This window comes from Drosophila erecta, unplaced genomic scaffold, assembly GCF_003286155.1.
Source record: "Drosophila erecta strain 14021-0224.00,06,07 unplaced genomic scaffold, DereRS2 tig00000000-arrow-pilon, whole genome shotgun sequence".
Taxonomy (NCBI): domain Eukaryota; kingdom Metazoa; phylum Arthropoda; class Insecta; order Diptera; family Drosophilidae; genus Drosophila; species Drosophila erecta.
In genome coordinates, this window is record NW_020825194.1 from 12,743,501 (window position 1) to 12,765,080 (window position 21,580).

General features: G+C 46.7%; 2 protein-coding genes across 7 annotated transcripts in view; both read right to left on the reverse strand.

Moving 5' to 3' along the window:
* The window catches only part of LOC6552049 (F-actin-monooxygenase Mical), a 36,500-nt gene that overhangs the window by 8,218 nt on the left and 6,702 nt on the right, over nucleotides 1–21,580 (reverse strand). The window contains exons 2-12 of one of the 6 annotated variants that reach the window (XM_001980689.3): nucleotides 17,659–17,710; nucleotides 9,983–11,661; nucleotides 9,787–9,919; nucleotides 9,235–9,728; nucleotides 8,824–8,885; nucleotides 7,899–8,165; nucleotides 6,595–7,131; nucleotides 5,960–6,223; nucleotides 5,472–5,892; nucleotides 5,296–5,411; nucleotides 22–5,127 (exon numbers count right to left, since the gene is read on the reverse strand). In XM_001980689.3, coding sequence (XP_001980725.3) covers nucleotides 22–5,127; nucleotides 5,296–5,411; nucleotides 5,472–5,892; nucleotides 5,960–6,223; nucleotides 6,595–7,131; nucleotides 7,899–8,165; nucleotides 8,824–8,885; nucleotides 9,235–9,728; nucleotides 9,787–9,919; nucleotides 9,983–11,660 — 9,078 coding nt within the window. In that variant the 5' untranslated portion in view covers nucleotide 11,661; nucleotides 17,659–17,710. The remainder of the gene's footprint in view (nucleotides 1–21; nucleotides 5,128–5,295; nucleotides 5,412–5,471; nucleotides 5,893–5,959; nucleotides 6,224–6,594; nucleotides 7,132–7,898; nucleotides 8,166–8,823; nucleotides 8,886–9,234; nucleotides 9,729–9,786; nucleotides 9,920–9,982; nucleotides 11,662–17,658; nucleotides 17,711–21,580) is intronic. The other 5 variants (XM_015154493.2, XM_026975704.1, XM_026975705.1 and 2 more) reach the window with 5 other exon arrangements.
* On the reverse strand, nucleotides 13,119–13,946 carry LOC6552048. Its single transcript, XM_001980688.3, has one exon. It carries the CDS (start codon nucleotides 13,703–13,705, stop codon nucleotides 13,232–13,234), a length of 474 nt encoding a protein of 157 aa, XP_001980724.1. The 5' UTR covers nucleotides 13,706–13,946; the 3' UTR covers nucleotides 13,119–13,231.

A 21,580-nucleotide genomic window follows, 5' to 3' on the forward strand; every position in this document is an offset into this window, starting at 1 on the left:
GGCTAACAACTAGGAGATAACGCACGACTCTTTGTTGCCGTAGCCGGAAAGTGCGGATCCGGATCCGGGTCCGCTGGCGGGACTGCGTCGTCGGAACAGGTCACTCAAATGGGAGCTACGCGTGCTCGATGGATAGTAGCTGCTGGTTGCACTGGCGCTTGGTATGTAGCTTCTCCTGCTCAGATAATCGCTGCTGGGACTGAGGTAATCGTAGTTGTTGCTCTTCCTTGTTGTGGTGTTGGGGAAGCGATTTAGCGTGGAGCTGGCATAGTGCCTTGGCCTGTAGCTGGTCAGATCTTCATCCACATCGTCGTAGTCCCGGCGATCCGTACTCCTAAGCACATCCCTCATATAGGGGTTCCGCTCCACCACTCGCTCGTTTACGAAATCTCTTTTGCGGTTGTGTAGCCGTTTGCTTCGATCCAGCAAAGCTTGGGTACTGGCATCCATTGGGTCCTCGTAGTTGACATAGCTGGCAGGACGAGCTGTGGCTACTGTTGTGGTGGTGGACAGTGTGTCCGTGTCCTGGCTGGACTGCGCCGACAGAGATTGCATGGAGGGTCCCTTCTTAAGGTCGCTATACGACTTTGAGCTTTTCCTGGAGCTGTTGACCAGCGGTTTGAATGCCTGCGGGGACTGAGAGCGCGGCTTGTCCTTGAATCTTTGGGAATCTCTTTTCCTTGGGGACAGTAATCCCTCGAACATATCCTCCTCCTCAAGAGACTCGGCTCGCTTATCAAACATTGTTTTCCCATCCGGCCACTTGCGATTCTTGAATGCGGCCGAAGGAGGAGAGTCCGAACGAGCGTATTCGGGCAGCTGCTTCTTTAGCTTTTCTGCCTCATCTTCATTATCCGAATCCCCTAGATCGAGCTCTCCTTCCAACTGCGTCTTGGGCCAAGCGCGGCCCTGGAACACCTCGGGCACGGGCTCATCAATGGCCACTGGCTCGGGTACGAACCTAGGTGGCTCCGGCTTCGGAAACTTCAGTTTCTTGGGCATGGGCACAATCACTGGCTTGTTATCCTGTAACTCTATAAATGCAAACGAACTGCGCCGCGTGGAGCAGGTGGTGGAATCCATTGACGTACCGCTGCCATCGACATCTAGCTTCTTGAACATGGGCGGAGTTCCCTCGTGCCGCGTGGCGGTATCCTGGGTGCGATTCGTGTCCTGGGTGGTTCCGCGTCGCGATGCCGTCATCATGGGCGGCGTGGGCGGTGGTAAGCTGCGTTTGCTGCTCGAGTTGCTGCTGCTCTGTAAGGAGTCGCGTCTGCGCTGCTCCGCCACAATTGCCTCGAAGTTCTCGTCCCGCTTGATCAGCGCCTGGCGTCTCTCCTGCTCGAAATCCTCGATTAGGCGTCTCTGTGCCGCCTCGTCATCGGCATCGGAGGGTAAATTGTTCAGAAGTTGCACGGGGTTGGTGCTAGGTGAGATGGCCCGCATCTTGTTCCTCCTTGGCAACATGGGACTGTTGGGCAGCTTCTCCATGTCCCACTCCAAGGAACTCTCCTTACTAGCCACGCTTGGGGCTTTATACGGCTGTTGATTTTGTAGCAACCTACGTCGTGGCATGGGTGATGCGGGCAGCTTCTCCATGTCCCAATCCGAAGAGGTTTCCTTGCTACTTGACTTGGGTGGTGTGATTATCTTTGGTATTTCCACTAGACTGCTGCCAGAGGAATTCTCGCTTTTAAGGGAGTTGCTCTGACTGATTGCCGGTTTGCGAGGACTTGGAATTGCCTTAGCAACCTCATCCGGCTGGGTGATCTTTTCCACTTTGAGCTCTTCTGGAGCCGTATCAATTTTCTTGATTTCTTTAGCATGATCCACCTCGTCGACATCTTCTTCCGCCAACATGCTGGGGAACCTTAAAGTTTGATTGCCTTCAACTGGAATCACTTCCGCTTTTTCAGGTTGGATGTTCTTCTGGTAAACCTGTTGTAAAAGATCCTGTACCGAAGGCGGCATATCCTCCGGATCTAGTTTTGATAGTTTTTTTTTCAGCCTTTGAGGAGCCACAGGAAGTGATGGTTCACTGGAAGATGAACTGCTTTTGGGTCTTCGTTGTGGGCGCGATGGAAAGTGCAATCCGTCCACTTCTTCCTGGACATTTTCCTGTGTGAATTTCTCCACAACAACTGGCTGGAAGGTCTCCTCATCGCGTTCCAAAGACTCTAGTTTATCCAAGTAGTCCCGATCTGCTGTGTCTCGGGAAACGAGTGTGGCCCTTGGTGTGATCCCTACAAGCTCATCGTTGGAGTCAAACTCCACATTCACCAACATCTCGTCGGAGAAGTGGCTGAATAGCTTCTCTATGCTCTGATCCTCGGAACTGCCCCGTTTAACCACCGTAACTGGCTGTGCACTGGGACTCTTGCTGATTGTGGTGCACAGGGAATCGGCATCGATGTCTTCTTCCGGAGGTTCGGGAATGGCAAGTGGCTGCGGTTCCTGCTCCATTTCCTCCACCATGCTCTGGAAAAGCTCATCCACTTGCTCCGCCTCTCTTTCCTTTTCCAGTTGGTTCAAGGCAGCGAGTGCCTCCTGGTTGAGTTTATCGTTTAGAGAAATTTCCGAGTGTCGTCGAGACATGACCAAACTAGATTGGGAACCACGACGTGAGCTATTTGAGGACTTATCACACCCGGTTTTGGGTAGATTTTTAATGTCTTCCACTGGTAAGGGCATCTCTACTATAGCTTCTTTGGTCGACTCCTGAATCGCTTCTACAGCTGGACTCTTGGTCTTCGAGCGCTCCAGTTCTTTGGCCTCTGTGGCTTTTTCCAGCAGATCAAGAATCTCAAAATCATCTGGAACTGGACTGGCTGGCTTTAAAGGTTTTACTTCTACAGGCTTTAGAGTCTTTGGTTGCGCCTTCTTGGTCTGGCGAACACTACCGATCTTGGCCAGCTCCTCCAGTGAGTTGTTTGCTTTGGTCACCTTTGGCGTTTTGGAGGGAGATTTCTTCTTTTTAATGGGAGACTTCCGCTTTTCAGGTGACTTGCGAGTGGCCAAGCCGAAGAATTTGGCCAGCTTGGAGTCGCGATATTGTACAGGAAGATTGTCTAAGGGATCTGGCTTAGCCTTAATCTTAGCCTCCTTTTCCTGCTCCTCCTTTTTGGCATAGAACTTATCGCGCTTTTTTTGCAGAAAGTTGGTGGCCTCATTGCGCCATTCATTACGCAGGTAATCCATGGTTTTCTCCAAGTCGCTCATTGAATCGCTGGCGGAGACAAGTGATTCCCTGGAACGAGTCAAACTGCTCAGGTTGCTGGTGGTTGACTCCATGCGACGTAATTTGAACGCCGCCTGTTCATCACTATTCTGCGAGGTAACCGAACTCATGGACTCAAATCGCTTAAGAATGTTCTGCACTCCGGTTAGTCTTTCTCTCGAAGGCTTCACGTCAAAGTCACCCTCACCCAGGGATTTGGTTTTCACTAGTTTCTTACTGCTGCGTTTGGGCAGGCCCAATTCCACATCCAACCCGGTCTCCTCGAGTATCCGATCAATGTTGTCGGACAAATCGCTGGGCGACTTTTCGTCCTGAAACAGGCGCTGGTACTCGGAGCTGGGTGAACGCAGTTCGCCATCTCCCAGGATTTCGTCCAATATTCGCTCTGCTTCATCTTTTGGCGGCTGCTTCTCTGGCGGAGCCTCGACTGCAGGAGAATTTTGTGCGGCTTCTGCTGCCTTTTTGGCTTTGGTTCCTTTGGGTACGATTTTCTTCACAATCTTGATAGTCTTTCCTTTGGATGTGGCCGTGGCTTTCGTCACGGATGTGGTACTCCCCGATTTGACTGGTTTTTTAACGCCAGTGCTCGCTTTCGTGGGCACCTTCTTTTTGGTCAGGTCTAGTGCTCCATCCATCTGGTGCTCCCTTAAGCTAAAGGTGTCCAACGAGGCCTGTCGCTTCGGAGGTACTGGTTTCGAATCTGCCACCTTCTTTGGGTTTTTTTTCGACTCCCCTTCCTTTTCCGCCTCTTTCTTGGGTTTTTCCGCCTGGTTATTGGCCTGATCCTCCAGTAGTTTGGTTTTGGCTAGGGCAGCCTCAGTCTGTGACTTCTTTAGTCGATCGGCCACCGTTTCCACGGTTCTTCGTTGTGGTGCTGGACTGCTGGGGAAGTACTTGGCCAGATTTACGTCCTTGAGCGTAACCTGATTCTTGTTGGTGCTGCTGGCAGAGCTCTTCTCTTGCTTCTGGTTGGGAAAGTACTTGGACAGATCCATGGAGGGTGGGGCCTGGGCACTAACCGTTGGCATAGTCAGCTGTGATTTAATATGATCCATGGTGCCGGCAAAGCTGCTTGCTTGGATTTCCTTCAACTTGCTGTTGAGCTCTTTGTTTGGCTTTCTTTCCACATCATCTACATCCATATCTTCATCCTGATCGCTGCTGTTCTGGCTCTGGATCTTTTTTAAGGTACCAAGGATTCCTTCAATTTGCATTTTGCTGTTATTTGAAATAGGAGCTTTTTTCACCTTGGGACTTCCGTTGCTGGCATTACTCTTCAAACTGTTGGAGCGGCTCACGTTTGTACTGCTGCCCTTTGGTTTTTGCTGTGGAGATTTTTTCAAACTGTCAGGCTTGGCCAGCTGCTCCTTGGGTCGCTCCTCAAAGTTCGGTTTGCGTGGCCTCAACTCATCCAGATTGAAATCGATCACTGGCTTGGGTTTGGGTTCGGAGGCAACCGGTTGAGGTGGGCTCACTACCTTTTCGAACTTTTCATCGAACTTTGACTTGGGTTGAAGCCCAGGAGCAGACGCAGTAGGAGTCGGAGCCACCTTTTGGCCTGCTGCTATGGCCGCATTCTCTGCCAGCCACTTCTCCTTCAGCGTGAGCTTGCGCAGGATGTCGCTCTTGACCAGATTTTCCTTGGCCAGCACCTCGAGGTCCTTGTTCATCTTTACCATGTTGTTCATGTGGTACAGTTTCTCGCTGATTGCCTCGATCTCGCTGCTAAACTTGCGTGGAGCGTTTCGCTCCAGTTGCTCCATCTCGACGCGAGTGGGCGTGGAAAGGGGCGTAGATGGCTGGCTGCGCGCGGACTCAAAGGAATTGCCGGATTTCAGAGAGCTTCTGTCGGCCACGTTCTCTTTATTGTCTACGTTTAGCTTAAGTTTCTAATCATTGAAATAATTTTGGATTTGTAAGGACAAGAATGAAACCAACACCATGAGAAGGAGATTAAAAGAATAATGTCAGAGAATAGAGTCAAGGAAAATAAATGAGAATAATGAGAAGGTTAGTCTCCCCATCGCCAAGAGACAAAATAGTTAAATATGACCCACCTCGGTCTCCGTATCTGTGGGCAGATTGGCGGGCAACGGCTGCAGGCGAACCTCCTGGCGTCTCAGTTCGCGGGCCTTCTTGAATTCCTCACCCTCCGTGTCATCTTTACCATCGTCTAAAATCCAATGAATAGTTTAATAGTGATTTTTAAACTTCCCCTTTTATGCCCACTCACCCGCAATACCTTCACTTGAGTCGTAGAAGTCGTCAGAATCATCGCTATCCTCACAGTACTGCTTTCCAATCCAATCCGACGCCAGCTGGAGGGTCTGAGCGCCAAACGGCGAATCATCCGCCTCCTCAAACATCTCCGAGTCCGATTCCGTATCAGATTCATCTGAGCTGGACAGCTCTGACTGGGAATCGTTGTTGGACTCGGGCAAGAAGTTGCGACCAGACCATTCGTGCTCGTCAATAACATTGGCTTCATCATCGGACATGGCATCGGCAGAGGCATTTGCTCGCGAGGTCTCCAGTAGATCCACCTGATCCCTGGGTGGAGTGGTGTCCATGGGCTCAGCTGCGGCAGCTGGAGTGGGTACGGATCCCGCAGTTGGTGGTACAGCAGGCGAGGCGGGTTGAGCGGCAGCGGATTTCTAGGGAAATAGCAGAATGGGTTCCAGTTAGTAGGAACTCTCAAATGGATCCAAGATAGATACTCACCCTGGCCTTGTTGGAGCGCTGCGGCAACGGCTTGGGCGGCAACCGGAAGTGCTGGGTGCAGTAAAATCGGCCCTGCGGATCGTCCCGATCAAAGGCGTAGCCTCCCAGACGCAAGTTGGTGTGGCAGTGGTGGCACTTAAGGCAATTGCGATGCAGAACCAATCCCTCCACGGTGGTCTTCTCCATCAGGTAGACGGTTTGCTTGCAGAAGCGGCACTTTTCGGAGGCGGCCTGCTTTTTAAAGGCCAGCGCCACCTTGGAACTCTGCATGGTTGTAGGGATCAGTATTAGATTGAGTTTAAAGGCGACCATGAGTAACAATTAACGATAACACTTAAACTTTTGCTTGGCATTCGATAGTGTAATGTACAAATGAGTGGGTATGTAGCTTGATGACTATGAGTGTTTGTGGGGGAATCGCCTAGACTTTTGCCTAGACTATGGCTTAAAGCACGCTAACAACATCATCGACTACAGCAACAGCAACCACAGGAAGCAACCATGAAGGTAAGCAAAAACATAGTGTACATAAATATATAAGCAAATTTAAAGTAGCACAGGGAAAACCGATAACAATGGAACCCAAACAAAACAATTGATACAAGGAGGTGGTGGATGAACACAAAATTACTCACAGATTTGGGTATGACTGTGTTGTTGGTGTTGGTGGTGGCATTGCTGCTGCCCGCGTTCTTCTCATCCGAATTGGCCTCATCCTTCTTGCCAAACTGACCGGCAATGGAGGCCACCTTGTTGCGACCCCGCTCGCCCACGTCCAGGTTGTGGCCCTCCTTCAGCTGTTTGTCCAAGTTGCGGATGGTCTGGTCGATGTCCTTGAACTTTTCCGCCTCGCGCGAGTCCTGCCGCTGCGGCTTGGACATCTTGTGCTGGCGCGCCTGGAACTGCTCCTTGCTCCACTTGGGCACCTTCTCGCGGCCCTTGGGCCCGTGGATCTCCGTCTTCTTGGACAGCTCGATCTTCTTCTCGATCTCGCGCACATTCCAGTCGTTCGAGTCGATCTTGCCGATAGCCCGCATCAGATCCTTGGGCTTCTTGTCACCACCGAGGCCACCACGTCCCGTCATCCGCTGCTCCATGTTCTTAATGCGATCGCTGAACTGCTCGTCCGCCGTACGCGGCAGGGCCGATGGAATATCTCCCCGTTCGCGATCCTTTGGTTCACGGGTTGTGGATGGGTGTTTGGCAGTGTTTGTAGTCGTGTTTTGGGTTTTTCGTGTTTGGGCGTTTAAATAATTAAGGTTTTGGGGCGGAGTGGAAAGGTTTGAAGAAATCAAAATTGATAGATATGCATAAATATTTTACGTCTGATAACTGGTCGTCTAGTAACGAATGAACATAAAGAATCAACTCAAAAGGCAAACAACTGAACGTAAGCATAACACAAAGTCCAATTTGGACCAGTTAGATGAACGAGCTTAGCTTAGCGAATAGTACATTAGTAACTGGCAGACTGGCTTAGTCAAATCCAAATGCTTAAACATCTATTGGTTAAATCGCAGCTTATATTGAAGCCAAATCGCCGAGTTTTTTAGACTTTGAGCAAACAGGAAACAATCTTATAGGGCCACCAAGAAAATACATGAAGAATCTTCATTGAAAATATTTTTTGGTATCATCTTTTATCTTCGTTGAATTGAAACACATGTTAAATATATTATTTGAGCATTGAGCATCGATTTTAACGAAATAAAGCCTTTACTATGACTTATTATACGAGCAAGTATTATGGTTAGGGATCTTGTTAGTTTCTTCACTCTTCGCTTCTTAATAGATTTTAAGCAACAGCACTGCAGCATTAGTCAGAAGTTGGGATCAACAGCGATCCGGACCACATTGGGCCAAGGCCAAAACGAGTCAAGACAAAAACACAAGACGACGCAGCGTGCAAAAGCGAGAACGGGAGATTCTCTTCGCTTACGGGAAACAGAAGCTTCCGCTCGAGGTCCTTGACGCGATCATTGAAGACGGGCGCCTGCTGGCGGTAGAGGAATATCGAGTAGTCCTCGAAGGGGGTGCCATCCTCGGCCACCCCCGCCTCACCACCCTCCCGCAAGAGCTTGCCCGCCTGCAGGAGCTGAAGGCTCTTGTAGAAATTCTGCGTCTGGTGGTAGCGCTGCTGGCGCCGCTTGCTCATCCGCTCCTGCCGATTCTCCTCGATCTCCTGCAAGCGCTGCTGGCGCTCCTCCTGCGCGGCAGAGGTGAGAGTCAACACATTGGACAGATTCGAAGGGGGTTCGGATTCGGATTCGGATTCTTGGGGGCAGGGAACTTTGATATCGATCGAGAGTGATTTGGGGAACTATGGTATGCTATTTGGGTGACTTTGCGTGGGACAGACACAGAACGGATAACTAAATCTAAATCTACTTGGCTACTAGACTTTCACTGAGACAATGCTAAGTTAGTTGTGCTGTGTGGATTGGGAGTTACGCATCACAGAGAGTGGACAATGTAGACGACACTGGGACACTTGGACACTAAGTGAACTGACCTCATTGATGGTTTCGAATGCGCTAATGGCGTTACTGATTTCATGACAGAGAGCTGTTCTCAGCAGGAGCTGAACCTTGGGAACAGATTTTCGATGGTTTTGTTTTTATGAAATTGGTTTTCTTGCGTTTTACATTTGTGATTAACAATTAAATTCTTTGAATGTACATGAGATAGCTGAGTTCAAACAATTTTCAACGAGCAATGGTAATGAAATAGAATAGAATGTATGTGTATATATTTAACAAAATGTTTGAATGGCTGATTAAGTGGCGCGATGGCACTCCTCAGACCTTCTGCACATTCGCGTATGAACCAATCCATGATAAAATATAATGCCAGCATTTACTCACAATATTGGCGGTTTTGTCGACCTGGCGGCGCTTCTTCGACCGACGTGGCGTATCGTTTTGACCTGTCGAGGAAAATAAAATAGGCAATCAGAAATCATTTAATTGCAATCATTAATAAGTCTCTGGAGTGGCTGATAAAACTCTTCAATTTTAATCAAAGTTACATTTTATAATTTTTCTAAGACTTTTTGTAATTACTTTCTTTTAATTTTTGATTCTTCACTTTAAATAGTGAAACCGCTTAATAAGAATAGTAGCTTAAATTGAATTCATCATCGAAACATTCTAATCTAAGCTTAGTCGTGTATATTTTATTGTCACCATTTAATTTAACATATATGCTCGTCTAGCAGCCACCCCGAAACTTATTATCCACCAGACTATGGTGTAAGATAGTGATCTTCAACAGACCCTGCGTTGTGGTGCCCGTCCCGCTTCCGGCAACTCCGGCGGCGCTTCCTGCTGCCCCTCCACCAATGTTGAGAAGCTGCTCGTGGCGACGCTGCCGCTTGGCTCGCTCCTCCTCGAGTACCGAGCGCCGCTGCACTGTCGTGGGTATGTCCACAGCATCCTGCATCGGCGACTTGGCCTTGGGTTTCGTTGCCAGCAGCTTGGAGAAGTCGGGCTGGGCGTGCGTATGGTTGATGCGATACTTCTGGCGCAAATCGCTAAAGTCCATCTTGGGGTGCTTGATGTGGGGGATCTCGCCGCGGAACAAGTCGCAGATCTGGTCCAAGTAGTTGAGCCAGATTCGCGACTCCACCTCGCTCAAGTCCAGCGACTGCTTGGCACTCATTACGCGATCGATGTGGAGTTCGCGCTCCAGGACGGCGAATGACAGCTCATTGCACTCCACAGGATTCATGTCCTTGGTGGCAGCATAGTCGATGAGATCAGGACGATAGCTAAAAGGAAAAATTTTAATGGTTGTACCAATGCACATTGTATTAAACGACTACTTACCGATTAATAAGCGCACATAGAACGCGTCCATTCCGGAACACATCCGAAGCCTCCTTGAGTTCGGGAATAAACTGATAAGAATGCAGCTGGGCGCTTATCCATCTCAGCAAAGTGGCACCCTGGGGCAGCAAGTCTATATCAACAACCAAAGTTATTATTAAATAAAGCGAAATAAAATGATGCGAAATGTACTGACCTCCACTGCGTCGCTTGCGTCGGCCCGGCGTGTCCAAATGCGGCGTCTGCAGCGCGTGCGTGTCCATGAAGGTCTGCTCCAGAATAGACGGGTCGTCCGTGTCGACCAGATGCTTGACCTGCCAGCTGTTGACCGACTCCCTGTTCAGGTTCGGATAGCGCGTGGCCGGATCCACGGTGTAGGCACTGATATCCCGCTGCAGGGTGTCCGGCGTGGTCTGGTTAAGCAGGCGGTAGATGCTCTCGCGCTGCGCCAGAACGCCAAGGGTGCTGTTCTGCGGGTTGGACCACAACTTGATGGCATAGGCAGCGTCCATGCTGGACAAGAAACCACGGGCACAGCCCGATCCAGTGGGCCAAAACGGCTCCAGCAGACTGTCACCGACGAGGCACTGCATCAGGCGGGCTCCTTTGCGCACGATGACGCGGCAGGACATCTCGGCGGCAAACATCGAAGTGAAGTCGAACATGGCCACATCCGGTTTGCCATAGTGATTAACAGCGAACTCCAGGTTTGGCATTTGGTATTGGGTGGAGAACTCCGCAGCCTCGCGTGCATAGTCGTGCAGCTTTTGTGTATCTACATTGGCTGCGGCGAGAAGCTCGCCGGGATCGGCCATATCCTCGATGATAACGCCCTTGTCAATAAGACTGTGCTTTTTGGCCGTCATCACGAAGTAGTGCGTCTCGTCCTTGTAGTAGACGATGTTTTCCAGGTCGATGCCCGTCTTCCCATACAGCTCCTTGAAAAAGGCCTGGTTGAAAATGAACGCCACCCCACTGATCTCCTCCACCTTGGCCTCCGCCTCCGTCTTCTTGTTGATGAAGTTGGCTGTGATGGCGATGGCCAACTTGCCGCGGAACTCCTTCCGCCTAAAGTCCAGCATATTCCGCTTGCCATCCGCCCCGATCAGCACATCGAATTCGTAGTGAGATACGGCATGATCGGATGGAGTAACTGCTGCCCGCCATCCGCCGCCATCGCCAGAGGGCTCCACAGCGTGCTCGAAACTGACGCCCTCGTGGATCTCTACGCCCAAGAGCAGCGCCACCTTGAGCAGCATGCACTGCAGCTGCCGAATTGAGATGTGATCGATGGAGCCGGCGCAGAACTTGCCGTAGAATTTCTTGGCGCCCAAGTTGCGCAGATCCGTGATGACAAATGGCCACAGATGGAGCACATTGTTGCGGGTGATGCGATCTCGTTTCTCCAGCACCACCACCTTGGCGCCCAGCAGTTGGGCCTCGATGGCGGTGCGCAGTCCACAGGGCCCTGCTCCGATGACCAGGACGCGTGTGCCAGTACAGGCTGCACCCTTGCCGTACACTCTATGGGCAGCCCTGGCGTCGAACTTCTTCCACAGGGCCTGCGCCTTCCACGAACGCACCTTGGCCTTGAGCCGCGGGTAGAAGTCGTTCAGGGGCGAGGGCCTTAATCCCACGGCCTCGCACATGGCCCGATGGAGCGCCAGGATCTGGCGCATCGTAGTGGCCACGCACAGCAGGTCGAAGAGCTCCGCCGCCTCCGCGGCAGCCGCGTGCTCCGCCATCAGCAGCTGCTGTTGTTGCTGCTGCTGCGCCGTCAGCTGCTGCTGCTGTTGCGGCATTTGCTGCTGCGGTTGCTGGTGCGGCGGCAGGTGGTGGTGCTGCTGGTGGTGCCGCTGGTGCTGGCGGCTCATTCTGCGGAAGGAGAGAGGTTTGGTAGACATAGAGTTAGTGGAGTGTTTCGATATAACGAGTACGGCTACTAGAAAACTAAACTTGCACATGGCATTTGGGTATATACAACATAATGTGACGATTTGCTCGTTTTCGTTGGGACATTTAATTAATTTTTGACAGATTTTTCATTCACTTTTATCCGCGTCTATACGAAGCACTTAACTCTGCTTATTTGCGCTGTCAAATTAATTTTAATTAATGAAGCGCATTTAATAAGATTCATATTTGGTCGTTTGGTCGCTGTTTTCATACCCTACATATTTTTGATAATAATCTACGTGCCAATTAAAATATTTTTAAATTTAAAGGTATGAAATTAAGCTTGAAATGGATGATATTGTTTTAAGAGTAAACTGCGACCTCCTTGGAAGTCAACGAACCATTATATGTTTACTCATAAAGGACTGCCTCGTATGTAAATGTAAACAAAATACAAGTTTTACTTTTTAAATATTCCCGGAAAGCGGAAAGCGGAAAGAAACACATCTCCTTTCGTTCTTTCATTCTTATTTTTCCATCCAGGGAACTAACAAAGAGCTTTTAAACTGAACTTGTCATCATCTTGCTTGTTTGCTCCGCCTTTTGTTTTGCTGTTGGATTCAAATGACAACTGAAATCTCGGCGCAGCATTATACATCAATTAACTGAATCAGAAAATCAGTAAGAATTACTCATGCCGTGGTCCGGCGAAATTAATACAAACCGTTGAACAAAGCAGGGAAATGCAGAAAGGAAATCTGCCCAGAAAAAACTGAACTTTTGAATACCCTTGAAACCGATTGGCTTGAATCCACACACATCATGAAAAATCCCAATAGCCAAGTAAACCCTTTTGAACTCAAGTAGAGCATTTTGTGCGAGCCCATTTCATCCGACTGTGGGCTATAATTGGAATAGCCTTTGAGTGCTGACAAGTGAGCCAGACAAAAGCCAAAGGCAAATGAGCCGGTAAAAGCTGCCACTCGAGTTTGAACTTCTGTTTGGATTCGCCTAGACAGGCAACAACCTGACAATGGACAGTAGGGAACTGAGAACCGAGAACCGAGCACGGATAACTGGGAACTGGGAACTGGCAAGTGGGAGCCGCAAGGTGGGAATCCTGAGGTAAATGGGAAAAAAGTAAGCCACAAGACCGCAGCTGTTTGTTCTTTGTGAGAGCGTTTCTGAATGTGAATGTCCCCCATTCACTCACCCGCATACAGGACAATAGCCCCTGGGAAAACCGGAGAACGAACGAGAACAAGTCACTGACCCATTTTCGGGTACATCATTAGGAATAGCGATTTTTATCGAGGCTAACCAAGCTATTAAGGATATCAATGGGATATTAGGAAATTACAACACGGAATAGATGTAAATCCCTTGAAAATCAATTTTTTAAAGCCCGTCAATATATGAAATCCTTGCAAACTCAATCTTGGTCCAAATTCGAGGCCGTTGCCTCGACTTTATTGAACACCAGATGTTTTCTTTTGCACAAACCACAAATCTGTTCAGTGTCTGGTACAATTTGAGAGATGGAGAATTTTCACAGTACTCGAGGAAAGGGCAGCATGAGGAGACGGGCGTCCAGGGACACATCGCCGGAGGGCATGTGTTCGCGTTGCTCCCCCGAGGTCGCTCGGGGATACCTCGACCCCATCACCATGGGCGGAGATCCGTCCAGTTGCTGTAGCTTGAGCATCAGGGTCGACATCTGGGGCAGTGAGCCCTCTGCACTGTACCCCGCCATAATATCAGCTGCATACTGATCTATATCCCGGCCCAGTTGCTCCACCACCGGCTGCACCACCGAATAGCGGCCATTAAGGCTGCTAAAGAACCCATGTTGCGATCCTCCCTCAAGGACGTCGATGACCACTGGGCGGATGCGGTGCAGCGGCAGCCTGTAGACGTCGGCCACTCTTTCGGCCACCTCGTAACTGGTCGCCGGGCGACCCAGCACCTTCAACACCTCCAGCACCAGTGCTCCATTCTGCCTCCCCAGATTCGTGGGATTCATTCTGAATTACGCGACTGGATGGCGACGCTGCGCCTCCCTTACTGCGATCTTGATCTCTGGTTTTGGTATTGCTAAAAATTAACAATGAATTTTTCAACGCCTTTGGTTTTGCGTCGCTAGCGAATCGGGATATTCAAATATTTTGGTTGGTAAAGACAATGAAAATGTAGTTTGTTCGGAAGTTTGTAACACACTAAAATCAGTGGCAAGGAATTTTGTGGTTCGAGATGAAACGAGGGGGTTACTGGGATCTACTGTTTGGATAAAGGTGGAAGTTTCTTAGGATAATCCTCAGATATAAAAAGATGATCTAATAGTACCACAAACCCCTTATTAAATCTCTTGTCAAATTGAACAATGGAATAAATGGAACGCATTTTTTATGGTGATGAGCTCTTTAATAGAAAATAAAAAGAAACCCCTCTTTGTGATGTTAAGGAAACGGTAATACAACCGAAAAGGTTCCTTTTTTGCATAGATTTTATCCTTGACAAATTATTCTACAACAACCCACACATGGCAAGAAATCCCATGCCATACAATGCCAAAAGTCGGTTCCAATTTTCGTTGTCTCATCGTCTATTAAAGTTCGGGACACAAATGCGATTGGCGCCAACAAACTCATAAAAATAAGCTGGCTCAATGCCCCCGACCACGCCCACATTTCGGACAGGAAAGAGGCGGTGGGTAGCCATGTGGGTGGGTCACGCAATTGGCGACAGCTCGACTGTCTTCCTCTGCCACTCTTTACACTGAGGGAAAAACTAAGTACCTACTAAAATATTATACTTGTTAATATTCGGTATTTGTTAGCTCAAAAGCTAGCTTTTCATCTCATCAAAATCTGAGTATATCTTTCGATCCGTGTAGCCATTGGTATTTTCCGCTCTTTGTTTGTCTGGGTTAATCAAAAGCCTTGTGGGTCACATTGGGCACACACCACATTATGTCATTGCGCCAAAAGAAAGGGGGTGGTGTTGGGTGGTGGTCGTATGAGATGAACCACGAAAATTAAAGTCGAAGGAAAATGAAAAGTTGAGCGCTTATCGATTTTTGTGTTGGTTGCTTTATCTGTCAAAAGTCGCCACAACGCGAAGTTTGTTGGGGCAGGGAGGGAAATTGAAATCAGCCGAAAGTTGGGGAATGGGTAGGGTATCAAAACAACCGGCGAGGGTGGACTGCATCAGGTTTTCCTTTTTGGCCATTTGGGGGTGAGCTGAATGACTCATCTTTGATACTATTCGGGGGTGGCCCGAAAATATCCCACCATTTATACAGCTTAATTACTCATAAAATCGAAAATAAAACGAAAATTGCGAACTTTGAGTAAGCGAAGGAATTCATAGCTTATAAAGTGTTGCACATGGCTGCCGGACAAGATCAAGGTTCCCGAGAACAAATGAACCATTTCAGTTTGAAATGCTGAAATTTCTCTTTCGTTTCCTTGTGCAAACTTGGCCAATGGCCAGGAAATTTATATTAAATATTCGAAGCAGCAACATCTTGTAGTCCCATTCACAAACAAAATAATTAATTTTGTTCAAAGTTGTGTTATTCTTTCCCATTTTGCTTTAGTCCATATTATACGCTCACCTGATGCAAGGCAATTGACACGTTTGTCCAAATTATCACAATATTTATCGGTTATATCACAATGTTTTGTGTTTATTTACTTAATTTTTTATTCGGAACGCTTCGTTGCGAGATGCAGAGCCACTTGATCGGTAATGAAGCTACGCCACTGCCTGGGCTCATTTTTAAGGCATTTTTGTAATAACTCTCTACAAAGACCGATGACAAAGATACAATGAGTCCGGCCAGGTACACAAAAGCCAGGAACACTGCAACCACCCCCACAACGTGAGAAGTTCGTCACAAACTGTTGATATACACATAAACCATAAAGGCAGCTCTAATTATAGATTTATAGATATTGTATCTACATGCAAGTTTTGTTTATTATTACTCTTCGATAAGAAAGCTCATTCTTGAGCACTTTCTAATAACATCAAACCCACGGAGGAAATGCTTTCCGACTTGGGCATGAAAGTCACGTAATATGAATATATCTTTGTTATTTTATTCGCTCGCCTGTATGTGACAATTGTAAATAGAAATATGTCACTGAAACGTGAAGAGTTTTCAGAAGTTTTTGTAGTACTTTTTTCTTAGAGAAACCCAATGGAAAATTTCGAGCCCATACGGGCTGCATTTATATTTTGAATAATAAACGCCTTAATTTCCAATCCAGCTGCTTAACACCTATATGCTTCAGAACTTTTGGCAAATGGAAACAGCTGAGGCATAAAAAAAAAGCAAATAGACAGTCGCTTGATTGATTTGAGTTCGTTGTTTTCTAATTTTGGCTCCTATGCCAATTGATCGACAGCCTCGCAGACGAACGAAAATTGTTCGACGAAAATTGTTGAAATTGCAGCAAATTGATTTATGAACACCAAGCAGACATTTGAGCAACGCGAACCACAATGCGGAAGCGCCATCAAATTTTTACTTTGGGACTAGGGGCACTCACAACTGGCGGGAAAAATATAAAATTAAATAAAGAAACCATTCGACCAAGTGTGACTATTAAAAGGTACGTACGCGTATGTTGTCTGTGGCGCTTTTCATTTCCCTTCGACTGGCTTCTAGTTGCAACTAGATGTGACAAGTGCAAAAACAATGAAAACAGATTTGATTGAATAAATCTTGTCGGCAGCATTTTGGTTGGCAGCCAAAGCCTAAACTTGGGGCATTGTTACAAATGTGTTACCGTATTTTATTTGGCACTAACGGACGTGGCTAAATAAATTACGTTTAATTAGTGGGCTATGGTCAAAGCGCTGACAGTGCAGCTTAACTCGCGATATAGCAATTAAGTATCGAATATATCGAGACACCCTGACCATATTTCACTTTCGCAATTTTCTAGTTAAATTAAACATTAGGAGCTTTGTGTGCTGTAGAGACAGCTAAGTTTGTCTATCTTTTGGCAAAGAGTTTAACGCATGGTGCTGCAGCATCAAGTGTAATCTGAGGCAAATAGATATTCGAATAGACAGCAGCATTCGCTTAAACATTTTTCGCTATTCTTAGCCAAACAAAATTGGGTCAGCAAACGATGCGGTTGGCCAACTCGCAGCCACGAGCCAAACATTTTCCCATCATCGAGATTGAAGGAGATGCAGGGGGAAAATCTGCCAGGCGCCTTCAACTTTTTTCGCACAAACATATAAATAAATGTATACTTATGTTTACACATATAAAAATACCGAATTAATTGATTCTGAGTGTTTACCGCACGATTTCGGTTCGTTTTTTGCCGCTACGCATGCAAAATCTCTTGTTAAACGAATTTTAATGCAAAATCAATTTTATGACTTCAAATGACATCATCGCTGGAGGGGAAAAAGAAGGGGAAAGTAGGTGGTTGTTCTGCGATTCAATATCCTTGCGGCACAGCAGCATCCTTTTGTGGATAATCCCTTTGAAACACCCCGTTGACATCATTCGCAGTGGAGATGCTATCTTCTACATCGGGTGGCTTTTTATAACAATTCTTTATTTCAAGAGAACATATTCTCTTTTGAAGAACTGTGGATGTTAGTCAGCTCTAGATACGAAAGTTACGTCCAGATTGTGTATATATTTTGTAGAAATGCCCCATTTTTGTTCGTAGGACTTACTTCCTGCATACTGCAACACATATTGAATTTAATAAAAATATATGACGCCTGCACAGGAAAAAAAATGAAACTAAACTGGGCGTGGAAAATCCCACTCCTCAATCCGCCCTCTCACTTCGCTCCAGTTGCTCCGTTACAACTGGGATTGGGGTCACGCCCGGACGAAGTTCTCCTCGTGGAGAAACCAATTTAATAAACAACAAAATGTGCAAAAATTTACATAAATATTCTAGTTTTTTGCGGGGTTTAATTGCACACTCAACTTACTTGTCTCAGTCGCTGTCGATGTCGTGTGGGCCTGTCATATATGCAGCATTAACTGAAAGCAAATGAAATTTGATATATTTAGATCGAGTCGAGTTCAAATGCATTTCGTATAACTTAGGGTTAAATTTATTGTCTCTAATTATCCCACCAACTGGATTGACATTTCAATGTTGAGGCCAATTAAAGATATCGGGGCCTTCATTATAATCATGTGGGCTGTGCGAATTTTTCAGTAAGCATCCAGAGCCAACAACAACTGAAAACCAATTTATAAATGTCTTTGGGCTTATGATGGATTTCAGATTGTGTCTGTGAGTCGCGTGGGCCACCAAGACAAAGAACTATGCAAAATAATAAACAAATGGGTTTGGCAAAGCGAACCGCAGTGCTTAATACACTTCAGAGATATTAGGTCTTGTGGGTAAGTATCTTGAACATCCCATAATACACCTGACAAATCACATAAGACGCATATAACATTTTTGTTTTGCTTTGCAGAGCAATCAAAATTTCATTTAAGGAAATATTTCCAGCGGAATTTCAGCTGAATTTACCCGCTTATTAAATGCGAAATATGGGCAAGTTCCGCACCGAAAAGAGATTGAATGCGACAGATTGCAAGAACTATTTATTGCATGTTCAATTGCAATTGCAGACAAGGTAAACAAACAAAATCGCAGACGCAAACACCTGCTTAGGTAACGTTGGCTACCACATGGCAATTACCACATCCTTTTCGCTGTCGGAATGCTCCAGCCCCCAGCTCCAAGCCCCTATTCCACCCAATCCGAATCCCCATTCGTCGCCAATTTCGCACCGGACTCCAGACCCTCGCGAGCAGTTAAAACTGCAACGAGTTGGCCAAAACTACGTACGACTGGGCATTTATTCAAAGCAACAGCCCAGGCACGAAAATGGCATTAAACTCAGTGGAGACGAAGACGATGACGATGACGCTAGACGACGACTGACGATGAATAAAACACTTTGGGGTGTACTACTACGGCCCCCAGCGGAAAATGGTGAGTATCCCCAGCCAAAACAGGCCACAGACAACTCGAAAAGGAAATGGCCAAAAAATAGAAAACCCAAACGGAAAATCACGTGGCCAACCGCACAGACGCAAAATTGGATAAATTGCAGTCGAATTAGTGAAATAGCAATGCCCTTTCAAAGGTAATTATTAAAAACGTTTATGAAATATTTATAAAAACAAATTTTGAAAACTTATAGAGAACATGTTATCATTTCAGAATTATGCATATTTTATTTATAGCTAAACAAGATTTGATACTACTGCTCAAACTTAAAAACATTAATACCCTGAAATAGTATATACCTTAAACTGTAGTTAATAGAAAATGTATGGGGGACATAATAAATCAGCAGAACGTTTATGCCTCCTTTCTGGCGGTTTTTGAAATTTTTGGCGGCTGCCGTTTTGCCGCTGCCCGCAATGAATGAAATTAAATGTTGCCAATGGGGATAGACCGAAACGTAATAAGAAAAAAGGAAAAACTGGCCAGAAATGCTAGTATGCAAACAATAACAACGGCCACATCGCAGCTCGTTTTCGTTTTGTTGTTAGCTGGTTTGGTTGGCTGGCTGGTTGGTTGGTTGGTTGGTTGGTTGGTTGGTTGGTTGGTTGCCGCAGCAGCCGTCAAAAGTTGCCAAACTTGGCCAAGTGTGCAACGGCAAGTGTTCGGTTATTCAGTTATTTTTATAGACACCGCAGCAGCAACAACAACGACCACTACAACTACAACGACAAGTGCAGCAAACTGTTGGCCAGGCTAAGGTGAAATATGATTGCAGGCTGGTTGGCCCCAAGTCTCGAGCCTTAAGGAAAATGCCGAGCCAAGTTGTTGTTGTTACTGGATTTTGGCGCTTTCACTAGTTGCGCCGGCGACTTTTCCCCACGATGCCGTTTTTGTGGCTCATACAGTTGGCCTATTACTCGGAGCTTCGGCATGGCCAATAAATGAATTTGAGCTGGTGGCCACAAAAATTCTATTCATCATGCTCGACCGCACCCGAAATTGATTTACAAATGTTGTACATATAGGAAAATTTGATGATGTTTGTTCTTTCTTTTTTCGTGAAATGGATTTGCCCATTTCGATCAAAAAAGTCAAAATGTGTTTAACAAACAATTCTTGAAATTATCACATATTTAAGAAAACCCCACAAAAAGCAATAAAATAACATATATTTTACAGCCTAATGTTTATCCACTGCAAGCATGCAGCTTACATAGTATCACTAAGCCAGAGATGTGCAGCGCTAATCCATATATTTGCATTCTACAGCTACTGTGAGTTATACTCTTCTTTTCTAGATATATAAGGTAGCTTAACCCCGTTAGAAATAAGCCAGCGGCAAGCTCTGTAGTCTATAGCGTGGTATAAAAACAAGCGAAAGCTCAACAAAACAAAGACCAATATAGACATCAAGATAAAGTATCTGCGTATCTGAAGATGACCAATCTGAGATACGGCATCGTTCAGAGCTGCCAAGATAGATAGATGACCTGACCTCAAGCCGCACTGCGATGCCATGGATACAAAAGATGGACTGCCAGCCACAATGCCGGCAGTTAATCATCGGTTATATCATTGACCTCCGGAGAGATCGAGGCTCCAGTCCTCCCCTTGCAAATTCACTACAAGAGCACTGACGCCCAGTTTCACCCCACCGCAGCATAATTAACATGTGAGTGATAAATGCAATTAGCGATTGCCTGCACTTAATTGCACTTTCATTGAGCAGAGTTCATTGCCGCATCTCGGCGCTTTTGTGTCAAATGTTGGGCCGTGTCAAACACAATATTCCATTTTCTTTTCACCGCTCACCATTGAGTATCCCATAGATGCACAAAGGCGCGGCGGAGCCAACAAACAAATGCGCCACACAAAAAATAAACAAGCACAAGAAGATGGTCACATATCCAGATGGTTGCACTGCCAATGCAGAGGGTTTGGGTCGTGTACTTTGTTTAAAAATAACAGGAAAATAAGAAAATGTATCTGCCAGCGGTGCAGTTCTGCAATCCGAAAGATACGGGCCCACCCGAAGCACACGCACACACACAGATGGTGGCGCGATGGGTCTCCGACTTTAGTGTAAACACTCCGTCTAAACAAACGCCACTCAAGGATGATGCACTGCAGCTTCTTCAAAGCGCTTCTGACCTTAATCAAGTTCCAACATCTCGCGATGGCGATGCGTTTTAGTTAAAAAGTCCAAGGACTGCATACACGCACTTATTTCAATCTTTTATCATAATATTTTCAACATACTTTGAATCTACATATAATATATACGAATTAATCAATCCCAAGGCAGATCAACGCAAAAGATATCCACAAAGCATAGCTTTCCGACTTAGCTGAGTTCAGCAGCAGTGTAAAATCAGTTGTGACGGGATCACAAGCACTTGGGGCTCTTTTCTTGGTGATATTTTAGGACCACTCACGCAGAAAGTGGACACAGAAAGGCGACGCCACGAGTGCCAAGGCCCGAGGTGGGAAATTACGATTTGCACGCACGGCGAATTTTACTCCTGGCCACCTCGATGTCACCTGTCCCTGACTTTTTTCGCTTTTTGCCATCTTATGTCTCTTTGGGCGTGCGTGAAAAGTGCGGCGGCTATTAGGAAAATGTGTCTCTCGCAAAGGCAATGCGCCTATTTTTAGTGCATTGGCTCCGCAGCCTACTCGGTCTTCACGTTGGCCATGAAAATGTTGAAAAAGTATCTGCATCTTAATCTGCTGCCGCGGTTGCAGGTGTTTCAACGAATGCATGTGCAAAGTTGCTGGCGCACAGGTGAAAGTATTTAATTATGCGTCTGCCGCATGACAAATCTGTTGGTGTTGATGAATTGCCATTGCAATGCAAAACATCCTTGGCTAAATGTCGGCCT

Bases quoted from the DNA above. Each gene is read 5' to 3' on its own strand.
- LOC6552048 (XM_001980688.3), bottom strand. From the start codon at position 13,705: ATGAATCCCACGAATCTGGGGAGGCAGAATGGAGCACTGGTGCTGGAG.